Genomic DNA, 15,582 nt, shown 5'->3' on the forward strand with positions numbered 1-15,582 from the left:
GAACTGAATTCTTCAGGACCAGAACCCCGCCGCCAGTTTGCTCAGAGCTCAGGTGAGAAGCAGAGCGACATACCGATGAATCAGCCACTCGATGCATTTGTGAGCCGGCTTCAGCAGAAAATAGGGGCAGAGCCGCGTTAGAAACAGCGAGATTCCTGCATCCAGCTTCTCGTTGACCTCCTTGGACTGGACGCTGCGCTCCAGCGTCAGCGACGCAGGGCTGAACAGAGTTTCCTGGAACTCCAGGAACGCCGGCTCGATTCCCAGCAGCTCCTCCAGCCCCGTGCAGCCTGGAGAAGACGGGAGAGCGGGACGTTAGCTGGAAAACAGGAAGTTCTTCTGCGTCAGCTCTGCTCTCAGACTCACCCAGGGCGTAGAAGGTGCTCCTGTCCATGGTGGCGGCATCTTTAGGATCGAAGAGCAGTGAGGCGACCTCTTTACGGGTCAGCAGGTTGGGGTCGCTCTGAGGCAGCGCGAGCCTCTTCAGCTGGAGAGCCAATGACGTCATGGTGGCTCCTGAGCTGAGGGAGACGCAAACATCAGGAGATGAGACACATCATCTGAAGGGGTCACAGTTAGACATAGAAATGCTTTCCTAGAGGGGAGGGAATAAAACATGCAGGCCGCACATCTCAGATTGAAATGCTTCCAGGCGTGTCGAGTAGTGGAGGGGGCGTCTCTGCAAGGGGGAGGAGCCAAAATAGATGACATCCACAGCCTCCTTACCATGTGACCGGTTCAGGAAGTGGTTCAGCTCGCGCTGAACTTCAGCAGGCATTTAAACCGCCTCAGTCAAGATGTGGGAGTTTATAGGAGACTTGCTGTCAGTTGGACAGAGATTGGATAGATTCTAAGAATAGAATGGTTGAAAAAACAACCAATCTAATTGGTTAAAACTAGTTTGGTTAGATTAAACAATGCATTGATCAAATCTGAGCAGGCTGCTGGACGCAGTTCAAACATTAGTGTTAAGAAGTATTGCTTTCTGCAGAGCTTTCTAAGCTAGTGGCGTTAGCTGCAAGACGTGGTCCATCTTTCCTGTGGTTGTTGGTTCAAATCCCATCTCAGACTTTTGAAAGTTGCAATAATACTTTACAAGTATTTTGGCTAATGTGACTAATTTGTATTGGTTTGCTTTAGTATGAATATAGATCGGGTAAAAAAGCTGCCAAATTAGATTGGTTGGTGTAACCAAACGATTGGTTGAACACATAACTTCTAACCAGAATAAAACCTGTGGAAAAACTTTTTTGTTTGAATAAAAATAACTAACACTTTTCATTTTGCTTGAGCCTGAGCTTATTTCACTAAAATTGCAGAAAAACAGTGAACCTTAAATGATTGTTCTCTTTTAAGACACTCAAAAAAAAAACTAAAAAAGATTGTATTTTACACACCAAAATTTAACAATTTCAAAGGAACTTAAATGGGGGAAAAAAAAGAAAATAAAAACAATTTGCAAAAAAAAAATAATCCCAGATTATATTACTGACTGTAGTTCTGCTTTCCACCAGTAGGTGGTGACATATTTGCATGAAGCTTCATGAACTGTCGGGATCGTTGAACCAATTTGGCCAAAACGGTTCAATGAGGCTTCATCTCAGCATCACTACTTAGAAAAAAACATGAAGGATCCTCCAGATGTTCACTTTGAAGAAAATCAGATGTTTAAAGACTTTTTTCTAAGTTCTTTCAGTGAAAACTGTGTTGATTATTTTAATGGAAATCAGTAAACCAGAAGCAGGAAATTATTGAAACAAATACAACGAATATTAATGATTTCAAAAAATATTTTATGGTTCTATTGAACTTGGCAACTTAAACTGATTCTACGGGCCCCTGACTGACGGGGGCCCGAAAGAAGAAACGATTAGTCCCGCCATGTTTTAGTAAAATCAATAATAAATTATTAGCAGTAAACACTGAAACAACATAAAAAATCTGTGTTAATATTAAAACTGTTTAGTTAGATTTTTATATTCAGATTAAATTACAGCCATTAAAAGACATCAATCTGGATCATTCTCATGAGTCTCACCAAAAATACATGTTTTATTGTAAATAAACATTCACATGAACGAAAAATAATCTGTCCTTTTATAAAGTTATAGTGAAACCTAATGTAAAAACCCTTTTTCTATCCATAGATACAGCTGAGCTTGTTGATTTAAATTACGTTAAGTTACTATTTTGATAGGATGTAAATGTAAAATTTAAAGTTAATGTAAATTTAACTTTTTCAGGTTCTGATAATTTTCCTTATTAGAAATATTTTAACAAAAATTAAATCGACAGCGTAGAGGATAATCTTCATTAGCATAGCAGTATTAAAGCTTGTGTAATTCTGGGTCGGGGGCCCAATATCAATGTCTGTCATGGGGCCCCAAATTCCTTGCGGCGCCCCTGTGATACCGGAGGTTAAACTGTCGTTTGTCCATCGATGGTCCATTTCTGCTTTAATTAGATTTATTTTGTCCAATAAAAATCCCGGTTATGTCTGATTGACCTGAACCGAGGAAACTGAGTCTTGGTTGAGTTAAACACACAGAGGGAAGCACGCGCTGCTGCTTTCCTCCCATTATTCCCAGTTAGAGCCGCGCTGGGAATCTTCCTGCCGTCAGAAACACTTAAACACAAACTAACATCAGAAACCAGAACATTTCACTAAGAGATCAGCACCTACCGAACCGAACAGAAGCCTTCAAAACACACGTGCGGGCAGTCTGCGCCGGAAGCTGCTCTCTACATCCGGTTCACCGAAAAGATAGTAAGATGGAGTGATGCTTCACTTCGAACAAAGGTCACCCAATGCTTTGACACGCAGAAAATAAATCCAATTTTTTAGTTTATCGACATCAAGATAATGGTCTTCCACATGCAAATATAAATAACATGATTAATAAGTGTTACATTTATTAAGAACCTCTTATTTAGGGTGTAAATGTATAGCTGTAACATAAATTAATTATGTTTTACGCTGATTATATACTATCAGTGTAAAATATAATGACTTGGCTTGTTTGTTTGTTTGTTTTTTACTTTTTTAAGGTATTCTATATATTATCATGAACACGTAAATGTAGGAAAAGGTTGATTCGCTGAGATCATTTCAATCCATGTGAACCATCTTAGGGTAAATTTACGATCTCTGAACAATCATTGGAGCCGTTACCGCCTCTCGCCACTAGGAGGCGCTGATAACTCGTAGTTATAAAGCTAGCAGCAGCCTGAGCGGCGCTGATTCGTTGACTGACGGAGGTAAAGTCGTTGTCATCTGATAATTTCCATAAAATGAGCTTTTCTCGGCATGTTTGAGCAGCCTGAGTTTTGGCAGCTGTTAATCTGCAGTGGAAGTCGCTGTTCAGTGTTTAGCTAGCAGCCGCCGCTATCCGCTCAGTTTATTTTTCTGTACTCTGCTGAAGGTAAGTTCAAAGATTCGTGGTCGTTCAATTTGTAAAATAGTTTAATTTGAATAATATATTGTGTTGTTTTATTTGCTGTTTTTTCTCTGAAAGCGACATGGCTAAACTAGTTTGTTTTTCGCGGGGCTCCGCCCTCTTCTAACGCTGATTGGCTCGATGCAACATCAATTTTCTTTGCTCCACGCTGATTGGCTGAACGTTATTAATAAGCGGCTATCGCTTTAGAGAAACGGAAAGACGTTTATGATTTCAAACTTTGTGCAGAAACGGAAGAAGATTAGGGCCACTTAAAAAAAAATTAAAAAGTTAACTGATTTTTAAATATTATTTTAGTTCAATATGGGAAAAAAAACTTCTGACTTTAATCTGAGAATTCTGACTGAATTCTGACAGCTAACAAACATGTTAGCATCAAGCCGTAGCCATGTCTGTTTTAGAGACTGACAGCTAACAAACATGTTAGCATCAAGCCGTAGCCATGTCTGTTTTAGAGTCTAGCTCTCTTGTTTTAATCAGCTTCTGCTCTTCCATCAAATAGCATCAGCAGGGACGGAAAAAGTTGCCTAATTCCATCTTTTTCCACCAATGTGTTCCTGTTCCTCCCAAATAACTCACATCTTTGTCAGTGAAGCTCCACATCTCTGCCTTCATGGGGCCCATCTACATTAAGATCCACAATTCTCAGGAAAAAGTCAGAATTCTGAGATTAAAGGCAGAATTCTGTCTTTTTTTCCATATTAAAGTGTCCCGAATCCTCTTCCACAGTATTGATAATTAATTTAAAGGTGAATTATCAAAGAGTAAACCTGGAAGATTTATTAGGAATAAAGAATTAAACCTAAAGGGTTTGAAGTAAACTTGAAAGGTCCTGCACCGGAAAACAGGAAAAATGAGACAAGGTTTGTGTATGTAAAATGAAAATATGCTCAAAGGGGAATTTTTGTTTTTGTTTTTTGAAAAAACCAAAGCAAACTGGTTAAAAATATAGATTAAAAAACAAAAATCAAAGTGTGTGATTTATAAAAAAGCTTTTAAGCAGATAAAAAAGTCTTCTTCAGTATCAATAGCCTGAGGTTGCTTCTTCTGACACAGCGTGCTGGATGATTCTCAGTCATCCAGGTCAGAGTCACGTTAAAAACAATCCACTGGACTTTATTTCAAGGTTTGAAGACATTTCACTTCCCATCCAGGAATCTTTTTCAATTGAAAAGAAAAAGCTTTCTGATGCAGATCTGTATTTTCATTTTTACGTTTCACAAAGAATACTGCTTAATAATTAAATCTGCAGGCGGGGGAAATAATTACTTGAGGGTTAGTATTAGGATTCACTCAATCATAACAACGGAGTGAGCCTACTGGCACGATCTGAAGCCATTTATGGGATTTATGAAAAGCGCTAATAAAAGCCATTTATTGGGATTATAAACCCAAAGCTGCTGCAAACAGACACTTATTACTGTGTGAAGGAAAACTGAATCAACCTGAGGAGGAACCCATGAGATGATGAACAGGTTCCATCTATTACAACAATGTTTTTATTCTTCATCCTCACCTGCTGACAGGTGATTTCGCCTAAACGCATACATTGATCCACCACCATTCAAGAAATAATCCTATAATGTTATCGTGGTCAGAAAACTGTGGCAAGCCGTTTTTATATGTACTAGATTTATTGAATATGTATTTCTGATAACTGAAAAAACAGTTTTTTTTGTCTAAGTGACCTTTTTAAACAAAAGGACATTCTTCACATCTAGAATAAACATTCTGGATGTCTAGAAATTAACTATAGATCTCTATATTTTTATTGTTAGGGCTCATCATTTGTATTATCTAGAATATGAAGAAAGGTATTTCAGATATAAATACTAATTTAATAATGGCCATTTACTGGGATGATAACATCCGGCGCGGCTGCAAACAGCTCTAAGTATTTACTGTTTGATGGAAGACTGAAGAACCCCATGAGATGATGAACAGGTTCCATGTATTAGAGCAACATTTTTATTCTTCATCCTCACCTACTGCCAGAAGAATTAACCTAAATGACTCAGTGATCCGCTACCATTTAAGAAATAACTTGTTAATAACCTGTAATGTTACAACAGGTCACAACAGGCTATGGCAAGCCAATTTGATACGTATTAGTTTTACTGAATTCCTGATATCTGGGGGAAAAAAGTTTTCCTTTTCAAAAAGACAATTTCAAACAGAAAATCTTCCCATCAAGAGTAAATGTTGTAGATGTCTAGAAATAAATTAGAGATCTCTATATTCCTATTTTTACTGCTCATCATTTGTATTATTTAGAATATAAAGAAAGGTATTTCAGATATAATAAATGCATATTCAGTCAAGCTGATAGATGTAAGAATGGACGCTTAAAGTATATAAAACTTAATTCTTACTGATTCTTTTTATTTCTCCTGCGAAAATTTAAGTTAAATCTATTATTCTAATTTAATCTACAGGTGGAACAACGGAGAGGAGAGTGCTTTTAATAAATGTAAAAACGGCCTGCCATAACAGCCATTACCCCGAGCAGCAATCCTCTCCTTCTCCCTCTCATTTGCAGCTGTAGGGCTGTTTCTCTGTCATTTAAACACATTTTCCTTTCCTGATTTGTTCATTAAAATCTCCATTTCCAGTTGGGTGAAATGGGCACTTCCTGTTGCCACGGTGACTCGTTAACTCTGGACTGATAATGGCTTTTCATCCTTGTTTGGACCTCCTCAGAGTTGATTGGACGAATTCACGGCAGCTTTTATGAAACTGAAAACTGAGTTTCCACCCTGAGGTTAAATAAATCCAGAGTTTGTTAAACCTGCTTATTGAATCGTGTTTCTGGAACGTTCCCTGTGGATTTTTACACTCATAGTTTTGATTTCTCAGCGTTTAAAACTCCTGTTTGCTCCAGATTTTTTTATTTATCCAAACCAGCAGCTCTTTCCTTCCATCTTGTTTTCTGAACTTTGGACTTCTTCTGTTCTGGTTTTATTGGAGTCGTTTCACCTGACCCGTGTTTATGGGCGGAGCCTAATGGGCTCGGTGACCCCTGGCCGGGGCAGGAAGCGTTGGCAGGTTAAAGGCTGAGCGATCCGTGCGTTCTGTGATGTGCGGCGGGTTGAAATGTGTCTGTGTGCGTCTCCTGTAATGGGAGAGGAAGACGAGGAGCTGGCGAGCTGGGGCTGGACTGGCCTGTGTGTATCCTCCACTCATGTGTCTGTATGTAGGTCAGGCTGTGGGATCAGGTTACAGGGATTTGTTTTAATCAGACTGGGAGCGATCAGGCGGGCAGGAAGTGAGCACCTGCTGGTTTAACGGAGCCTCAGTGGTTCTGATGCGTCACTCATTCCTAAACGTTCACTCAGAATGAATCAAAGCACTTTTAGTGCATTTCTGTTAAACTAAAATAAAACCTTAAAGACGGAGAAAAATCCCAAACCTGTCGGTTCATCCCAGCAGGAACACGCCTCATTTAATGATTCTTAGATTGTTTCAGATTTTAGAAATAAAAAGATTCATGTTTGTGATCTGGTATCAGAAGCTCTTCTTCCTCCTCCTCTTCCTCAGCTCCAGCTACTCCTCCTCGCTGTCAGACTCTGAGCAGGACCAGCAGATCTCCTCCTCCTCCATCCAGACAGAACTCATGTCCAGACGCAGCCTGCGGCTCGACGAAGGCCTGCTGGACCGTAGTCTTCCTCGCAGCGGCGCCTCCTATGGCGTGGGCGGAGTTAGCTGGAGGAGCAGCAGGCCCCGTCATTCGCAGCGCCACTCGGCCTCCTGCTCAGAGTCCCTCCTTGCCGGTTCTCCTCGTAAACCAGGAGGCCATTTTCTCCACGACAGCAGCCTCCACAGCCTGACCTCCGACGCCTCCTTGATCTCCTCGCTGCTGGAGGAGTCGTCCATCCGGGAGAGCACGCTGGTGGAAACCTTCTGGGGTACGCCTGCTCACCTGTCCGACGTCATCATCATCCTGCATCAGGCTGGGTTTAATGCTCTGCTCCTCTTCCTCCTCAGGTCTGGACCAGGATGAAGATCCCAAAGGTAGGTCTATGAAGATGGCGTGTGGTTAGAAAGGCTGCTTCTCTGTTCTCACCGTCTCTCCCTCAGAAAGCACCATCATAGCCAGCGAGAGCAGCGCTCTGATTGGTCCAGACAGCTGCTGCCCCAAACCGCCGGCCCCCAGCCTCGCCACGGTTTGCTGTCAAGACTGCAGCTGTCCGAGCGAGCCGAAGGTGGAGACGGAAACCTCCACGGTCTACTGCCGGGAGCGCGGCCGCAGAGGCCGAACAGGTGAGGGGCGGGGCTTAGCCGAATGCACAACCACTTAAACAATGATGCAGAACAAGAACAGAGAAAAAGACCTTCAGGAAAATCACTTTGGAACGAGGAGACGACTGAAAGGGATCAGTAAAGATGGAGGCCCTGAAAAGCCCGATAAACGGAGAACCAGCGGGGGGCGGCGGCGGGCGGGGGGTTCCCGGTCAGCCCCGTTCCTGTTTGGACTTGGACGCCACTTACTGTATTTTTCTCAGAAACAGAAACTGTTTGAGAAAATCCTCCCGAGGCGGCTGGAAGAAGACGCCTCCATTAGATAAGTTAGGACCGACGGCCCGGTTCAGAGGTCCAGTCTGATCAGAACTCTGAGCAGATCAGAGAATCTCTGACGGACCGGCAGCAGAACCATTAGTTAAATTTCCCTGTTTGAAACCATCAGATGATATTTCTGTTTTCAGTTTTTCATCTAATGTTGGACTGAAAGTCTCATTTTGACCGTTTTGGAGGCGGCTGCTCTGAGATCATCCCATCGTTCTTCTTCTTGTGACTGCAGCTGGAGACGCTGGCTGAATGTCGCCTCCAGCGCTCTGCTAGCGGCCGCTACGTTTAGCAGGATCTTTGCTCTCTGCAGGGCCGCCCCCTGAACCGGCTGCATTTAGTGGACTGGGTGGGGTGTAGCTGAGGGTCTGCTAGCATCCAGACGTGGCTAAATGTGAAGGAGCAGCTTAGACCAGTGAAAGCAGTGAAGCTGTTGCTGATCGGATGTTTTCCTGCTGCTCTCCAGGCCTCCATGCTTTGTATAAACCAGTGCATGGAAATGAGCTGAGCTTTAATCTGTGGCCTTTTCCAGATGTGCTGCAGCTGCAGCTGTGGCTGAGCTCCTCCCTGCTGATGGTCAGGAGAACTGCAGCCTTCTGCTTCTCTGTGCTGCAGGCGTTCCAGCCCCCCCACCCAAACAGGCGCAGAGGTAATGAGCTCTAAAGGTGGAGGGACTCACATACTGGTGTTTAACTGGGATTCAACACAAACTGGTTCCTCTCAAACAATGGGTGCCTCCCTTTGGCCGTCTCCTGGGTGAAATGCAAATGGTGGCTAACGCTCGCAGCCACTCCCCGCCGCAGGAGATGCCCTTTAGCTGCAGGAAGTCCCGACTCTCTGTCCCCTCCGCTCCGGCTGACTGTGGAGTCATGGATTTGAAGCCTCATCCCGTCGGATCGCTGTGTGAGTCAAACGTGTCGCAGGACGGCGTGCAGTCAGGAGAAGCGTAGCACGTCTGCAAACGGAGCTGCAGGAAGCTGCGTCCCGCAGGATGGATCTAATGGAGAGGAAAGATTTCTATAGACCAACTAAACCCTCTGAAAGGAGGGATTTTCATTTCTACCATCTGCAGAAATCCGATAGCTTCAGACTTTAAGCTGAAAAATAATCCAAACTTTTTTATTTTTTAAATGTTTTTAAGGGTTTCAGGCATTTGCTTTAATATTTAGAGTTTCCTTAAACCCAGAATCGTTTAGATGTTTGAATCAGTCGTCGCCGACATGAATGTCTTTATTTTGAGCTTTTTCACTCCTTCAAACCATCAATGTATTCTGAGGCGGAAAATCTCTAAACAAACGGCTGCAAAGATTCAGGAAAACAGGAAGTTGGTACATAAGTTTAGAGTGATTCTGGTCAAAGTTTGCCCAACCGGATCTGATGTTTTGTTAAACGTTTCTTAAGCATCCAGGTCAGAGTCATTACAAAAAAGTAAAAAAAAATCAATCCTCTGGACTTTGTTTCCAAGTTTGAAGACGTTTCTCTTCCATCCAGGAAGATTTTTCAATTCAAAATGTCAGAAATTATAGCATGCAATGCTATTTCTGACATTTTGATGGGAAGAGAAACGTCTTCAAACTCGGAAACAAAGTCCGGAGGATAGTTTAATTTTTTTGGACTTTCTTAACGAGCTGCTCTGCTTTCTGCAGCCTTCTACCATCATCCTGAAGCTGCATCCTAATTAATTTAAGGTTAAGTTTGTTTCCCTGTAAATAAGCTCCTAGAACAGCCTAGTCAAAGTTCAAACATTGAAAGCTGTAGATCCAAACCTGTGCATTAGATGCTGGTTTCTTTGTGAAGGGAACCGTTCAGATGGATCATTAACATTCAGGAACCAGTGACTCTGATGGTGAACAGCTGGAAGCTTCTGGGTCTTTAAATGCTGAGAGTTGAATGAAAGAATAACGGAGTCTGTTGCTCTAACTGGATGTTGGCGCCAACAGGTGACGACTGTAAGGAGAAGCAGCGCTCCCAGCTGGACCCCTCCTCCTCCTCCTGGTCATCCAGCCTTTCGGCGTTCATCTGCAGCGCCGCAGTCTTCACAGGTCCACTCAGTCAAACCCACAGTGGGAGCTACAGCTGCTTAAACTCTGGTCCTGCTGATTGAAATGCTAACGCTCAGCTTTGTTCTGCAGCTGCAGCTCTGTGGCTCCTGACCCAGACGGTTTTTACCGCTTCACTGAGAGCCGGACGCTCTGCAGGTCACAGCCGCCGTGTTCGCTGCCCGTTTCTCTAGATAGACGTCTGTAGGTCGGCGGTAGAATAGACGGCCTGGATTGGCCTCTGATCGGCTTCTTCTGGGTGTTTCTCTGAGTTTTCTTCTCCTCCTCTCAGAGGGAACGTTTCTGGCTTTTTACTGTTTACTAGAAGTTCATCAATGGGAACATCTCCTCATAAAACCCGCCCTGCGGCTGAAGGCCTGCAGCCAATCCTGAATCCGTTTGTGTCTTCAGGTCGGATGGCGGGAGATGCGTTCAGGTGGGTCGGCAGTCGATGGAATCACGCGGGCTCAGGCTTCCATCCCGGCAGGTAAGATGTTTGCAAACCATTCTCTGCTCTGTGGAGCTGACCTTTGACCCCCCTCCCTCCATCATCCTACGCCTGTTTGATTGGCAGCAGTTTAACATCAGACTGTTTTTTTTTTTTCTCCTCAGGCTCTTGGTTGGACTCCTGCTCCTTCTGCTGTTCTGTAAGTTCTACTTAAATAGTTTAATTTCTGCGGCTTGCTGCTGGTTTTTTAGTCGTCCTGAGGAACTGGTTGTTTCATTTTGATGAGCTTCTGTGAAACGATCGCTGCTTTAGGAGGAGATTCCTCTCGTTCTCAGCATCAGAAAATAAAAACCTGCAGGAGATTCTGAGGAATGACGGATAATAAAACTCCTCTGCTCCTCCGTCAGGTTTGCTTTGGTTCCGTCCTGCTAGTCTCCATCTTCTCCTTCCCGGCTTCAACGTGGAGGATGTCCCCGGTCTGTCCTCTGTCCCCGTGTCTCCTCAGGCCCCACCAGCAGAGGGCGTCACAGACGATGAGGCCCAGAGTCCTCCCCCATCGGCTGCAAAGCCGCCTCAGGTAACTGATGAAGTATTTATATTAACGACCTCCAGGCTGCGTGCGAAGATGTAGATATCATCACGTACGCAGATGATGCTGTCGTCTCTGCCCTGATGGGACATTAATCTGGTTTCATCATAAATTTTAACAGCAGCAAAATCAGACTCTGATCGACCGCTAAATCGAGAGCTTTGCTTTTTGGCTCAGCTCTCTCTTAGCCAATAGACCGGTACAGCGCACGCTTCACAGCAGACGCCGCACCAATCCACCTATCGATCTCCCGCTCCATCTTCCCCTCAACTGTTTCCATTTATGGTTAATCCAACTATTCATTATTTGTGCTCAATAATGATGGTTTTTGATAAAAATCCTTTGGCTAAAATGCCATCAGAACACTGATAATATTAAGTGTGTCTCAGCCCCCCCCTTCAGTGTCCACCATATTGGATCAGTCCATTTGCTGCACATGTTCAGAAAGGTCCAAACAGACAGCAGCAAACCATTTGAAAACAAACCATGCAAAGAGCAGTGTTGCCAACTTAGCGCTTTAGCCGCTATATTTAGCCACTTTTCAGACCCCTCTAGCACTTTGATTTCTAAAAAGCTCCTAGCGCCAAATCTAGAGACTTTTTTCTGCTACTGGAGACTTTGGAGACAACATCTAAAAGCAGCGAACTCTGCTCTCCAGAGCGAGTAGATTGGTAACCCCGCCTCCTGCTCTCCTCTATCTTGTCTGCTGTCATGATTCATGCAGCTATTATTTCATCCAAATGAAAAATGGAGAACAGATAAGCAGATCATGGCTTGTCTACAGTGAAAAGAAGGACTGGGTTATTTACTTTGGCCTTTTTGGAAACACAGGAAGGAGCAATCAGCTAAGTGAGCTTAGTGCTTGGAAAAAATCTTTCATTCCTTTAGAGACAGCATGAAAAGTCAGCTGAGTACAAAACATAGAGAGGAAAACAAGAAGAAAAGGGACAAGAAGAGAGGGACACAACCTAGAACAGATAATGGATGTCTATTCTATTAACATTTCTACATCTGGAGAATGGGGCTGCATGTCTTTGCCTAGGGCCCCAAATTTCCTAAATCCGCCCCTTGTAATGGTTTATTTTGTTGGTCCACTCTATAAAAGCCTGGAAATCGATGCTAATTCTGACATTTTTAATTGAGAAAACTTCCTGGATGGGAAGCAAAACGTCGCCAAACTTGGAAAACAAAGTTCAGTCAATGTTTTTTAACTATAACCTTTTGGAATGACTATGATCTGGATGAATCCTGGAAGGAACCAAGTTTCCACTTTGACGCTCTGGATTGTCCAGCAGGTTTTAACTGAAGCTCAACAAAAACACAGATTAGAAAAAAAGTCTGATTTCTGGGTGATTTTAGTGCCTCCTGCTGGCCTCACAGTGGAACTGCTCGATCCATCTGTAACCCAGAAGCTACCGTTTTAGACTCTTTATTATCACCATTAGCTTTCTTAGAAAATACAGCATGCTAAGTTTTAATATCCTCATTCTATACAAACATTTTGTAATGATTTGAATAAATAAATTCAGCCCTGCTCGTACCAAACGGCTTCATCCACCCTGCAGTGGAAACTGTTTTAGAATCAGCCTGATCCATCAAAGATTAAATCTGCTCTGAACATCACCTCATCAATCGACTTCCAATGCTGTGTTGCTGTTTTTCTTGTTGATTCATCCACTATTTAGGCAAGAGTTACGTTTTCCTCCATGAGCTTCTGTAACCTTTGAACTGCAGGTGGACGGTGCATTTAGAGGAAACTGGGTCAAAGCATCTCATCTCCTCGGTTTGTTTTTGTAGATGAAATAAATAAAGTATTAAACCAGGCGTCCCACGTGTGCGACGGTCTTTCCTACCAGGAGGCTCCAGAGGCGGCTCCACCAGCTGTGGACGCTGAGCGGCTGGTCCAGATGGAGCGGAGTCTGAGGGCGCTGTGGGAGGAGATGGAGGCCGCGGGGCGGCGTGCCGAGCAGAGTCACAGGGAGCTGCTCCAGCTCTACGCCGACCTCCGCCAGCAGGCGTCCGCCTCCCAGCGCGGCGGAGTGGATGTGGAGCTGTGGATAAGCGGGCTGATGGAGCAGCAGCTGTCGCTGCTACGCAGACGCCTCGACGCAGAGAGGCGGCAGAGGGAACAGGTTGGAGACTCGAACGTCTGATATCTGCTGGTTTCCTGATCGGAGCAGCCGATTCACTGCCATCGCCATGTCTGCAGATGCGGCAGCAGGACCTGCTGGTGCTGAAGAGCCAAAGGTCCCGTCTGGAGCAGCTGGAGCTGCAGCTGCAGCAGGTCACTGCCAGCAGTCAGGTGAGTCTGGAGGATAGGAATCCTTCTCTGGCTGCATCTCTCTGACCTGCTGCGTTTTGTTGTGCAGGAGCTGAATTTTCCACCTGACTCGGACACGGCGCCCCCTGCTGCCCTTCCAGCTACTCCCAGGTAGAGATCGTCCCTCATCCTTCTGATTCAAACCCGACTGCTGGGTTTGGACCTAAAGGCTTGATTTTGTTGTTTTTTCTCTGCTCTCCACCTGCAGCGGCGCAAACGGGGACCAACATTCCCATGATGCTTTGCAGGCAGAGGTCACCCGGTTGGAGGCGGCTCTGGTGGACGTCAGGCGAGACGTAGACGGTCTGTCCGGGTGTCGGGGCGGCTGCCAGCGGCTTGACAGCGTCCAGCAGACTGTGAGAGACCCGACAGGAAGTTACCAAGAGCGCAGTTTCACAATAAAAGCCTCAATGATGACTCAAAGTCTCCCCCACAGGTTTCTCAGGAGACGTCGGTTCTGATCCGGGAGGAGGTTCGGGCTCTGATCTACGGGAACCAGCTGACCCAGTGGGGGGACTCTGTCCTGCCCGAGTCTCTCCTGCAATGGCTGTCACAGCGGTTCATCAGCGAGGATGACCTGCAGGAGGCGCTGTCCTCTCTGGAGCTCAGCATCCTGCAGAACATCAGCCGCCGGCGGCAGCAGCTGCGGGGGGAGGAACCGCTCCCAGATGCCGTTCTGGGTGAGGCCGGGAACGGAGTCACCAAGGAGGTGAGAGGAGGAGGTCTTATCCCCCCAACATGTCGACATTACGGTTCTGAAAGGAGTCCCTTGTTTTCCAGGAGGTCCAGGAGATGTTGGCGGAGGCCCTGAGGCGGTTCTCTCAGGATAGAACCGGCATGGCGGACTACGCTCTGGAGTCTGGAGGTCAGAAACACTCCGCTATGGTTCCGCTGGAACGCTTCAGTTTGTCTACATTTTCCAAACAGTCTCAGATGTTTGGTTTCCTGCAAACTCAGACGGTTTGGCCTCTTTCAGCTTCGTCATGTCTGTGTCTGTCCTGCAGGGGGCAGCATCCTCAGCACTCGCTGCTCAGAGACCTATGAGACCAAGGCGGCCCTGCTCAGCCTGTTCGGAGTTCCTCTCTGGTATTTCTCCCAGTCTCCTCGTGCTGTGATCCAGGTGACTCACCTGTTCAACCAACACCACCAGAACTCGGACTCAGCAGATTAGATTCACATAAAGCCAGAATTTCAGAGTCGATTGGAAATAAAAACACCAGAAAGTTTAACTTTAGACGTCGTTATTCTGGTTCCATATCAATAATCCGTCGCCTTTGTCCCGCAGCCTGACGTCCATCCCGGGAACTGCTGGGCCTTCAGAGGCTCCAAAGGCTTCCTGGTGATCCAGCTGTCCATGAGGATCCTTCCCACGGCCGTCACCATGGAGCACATCCCCAAATCCCTGGCCCCCAGCGGGACCCTGCGCAGCGCTCCCAGAGACTTCAGCGTCTACGTAAGACGGAGCCAGACCCCTCAGAACCGCAGCGTTTGGTCCAAGCTCATCTCTGATGCTGATTTTTCAGGGTTTGCAAAACGAGCGCCAGGAGAGAGGGAAGCTGCTGGGAAATTTCACCTACCATGAAGACGGAGAGGACCTGCAGACGTTCCCCATCGCTGTGAGTCGCTGCTGGAATTAGTTTAGTCATTTTCCTGATGCGGTGGGAATGAGTTGCAGGGAGGTTATTTTCTCTTGCTCTTCGGTAGCCTCCGTCGTTTATTGAAGTGAAAACGGGTCACATGTGGTTCTGTTCTGTGACTTTTGCTGCAACGGTCCAACAAAGGAAGCTCAGAGGTCTGCTTTGGTTAGACGTCCAGAGTGATTGGCTGGGAATGTCCAGAAACGCACGGCAGCAAAAGGAAACTGAAGCTCCTGTCACACCATGATGATTTAGACGGCGTTTGCTGACGTATGAAACATCTGGTGAAAACGCTGGCAGACGTTGGAGAAGTTATGATCACGCTGGCAAACGTCAACATACGGATTTTCTTGACATATGCCGGCGTCTGCTCATACGTGTTCATCAGTTCCAGGTCAGTTATCTGATGGTCGACATCCGTTCAGTGTCAGTTTCTCATCAGCTTATGTAACTTATCCAGAACTTCTCTTCAACGCATATCAACGTATCTGACGTGTTCCAGACGAGCGCTGAACGTGTTTCTAACTT

The 15,582-nt window shown here is 45.4% G+C and overlaps 2 protein-coding genes across 2 annotated transcripts in view; one reads left to right on the plus strand and one right to left on the minus strand.

Annotated features, from left to right (window-relative positions):
• Positions 1 to 2,751, minus strand: part of heatr1 (HEAT repeat containing 1) — a 26,422-nt gene extending 23,671 nt beyond the window's left edge. Inside the window, exons 1-3 of the mRNA XM_015371807.1 lie at positions 2,684 to 2,751; positions 367 to 521; positions 74 to 290 (exon numbers count right to left, since the gene is read on the minus strand). Of these exons, the coding sequence (XP_015227293.1) occupies positions 74 to 290; positions 367 to 508 (359 nt within the window). The 5' untranslated portion in view covers positions 509 to 521; positions 2,684 to 2,751. The remainder of the gene's footprint in view (positions 1 to 73; positions 291 to 366; positions 522 to 2,683) is intronic.
• A 3,768-nt stretch (positions 2,752 to 6,519) lies between these two features.
• The window catches only part of LOC107082889 (SUN domain-containing protein 1-like), an 11,557-nt gene continuing 2,494 nt past the window's right edge, over positions 6,520 to 15,582 (plus strand). Inside the window, exons 1-18 of the mRNA XM_015371787.1 lie at positions 6,520 to 6,622; positions 6,996 to 7,363; positions 7,443 to 7,469; positions 7,536 to 7,718; positions 9,962 to 10,063; positions 10,154 to 10,219; positions 10,472 to 10,547; positions 10,673 to 10,707; positions 10,916 to 11,085; positions 12,954 to 13,229; positions 13,307 to 13,399; positions 13,467 to 13,528; positions 13,626 to 13,773; positions 13,854 to 14,126; positions 14,198 to 14,282; positions 14,422 to 14,537; positions 14,703 to 14,870; positions 14,941 to 15,033. Coding sequence (XP_015227273.1) covers positions 6,552 to 6,622; positions 6,996 to 7,363; positions 7,443 to 7,469; positions 7,536 to 7,718; positions 9,962 to 10,063; positions 10,154 to 10,219; positions 10,472 to 10,547; positions 10,673 to 10,707; positions 10,916 to 11,085; positions 12,954 to 13,229; positions 13,307 to 13,399; positions 13,467 to 13,528; positions 13,626 to 13,773; positions 13,854 to 14,126; positions 14,198 to 14,282; positions 14,422 to 14,537; positions 14,703 to 14,870; positions 14,941 to 15,033 — 2,412 coding nt within the window. The 5' untranslated portion in view covers positions 6,520 to 6,551. The remainder of the gene's footprint in view (positions 6,623 to 6,995; positions 7,364 to 7,442; positions 7,470 to 7,535; positions 7,719 to 9,961; positions 10,064 to 10,153; positions 10,220 to 10,471; positions 10,548 to 10,672; positions 10,708 to 10,915; positions 11,086 to 12,953; positions 13,230 to 13,306; positions 13,400 to 13,466; positions 13,529 to 13,625; positions 13,774 to 13,853; positions 14,127 to 14,197; positions 14,283 to 14,421; positions 14,538 to 14,702; positions 14,871 to 14,940; positions 15,034 to 15,582) is intronic.

The sequence above is a fragment of the Cyprinodon variegatus genome, unplaced genomic scaffold (assembly GCF_000732505.1).
Source record: "Cyprinodon variegatus isolate N-32 unplaced genomic scaffold, C_variegatus-1.0 Scaffold65, whole genome shotgun sequence".
Classification (NCBI taxonomy): domain Eukaryota; kingdom Metazoa; phylum Chordata; class Actinopteri; order Cyprinodontiformes; family Cyprinodontidae; genus Cyprinodon; species Cyprinodon variegatus.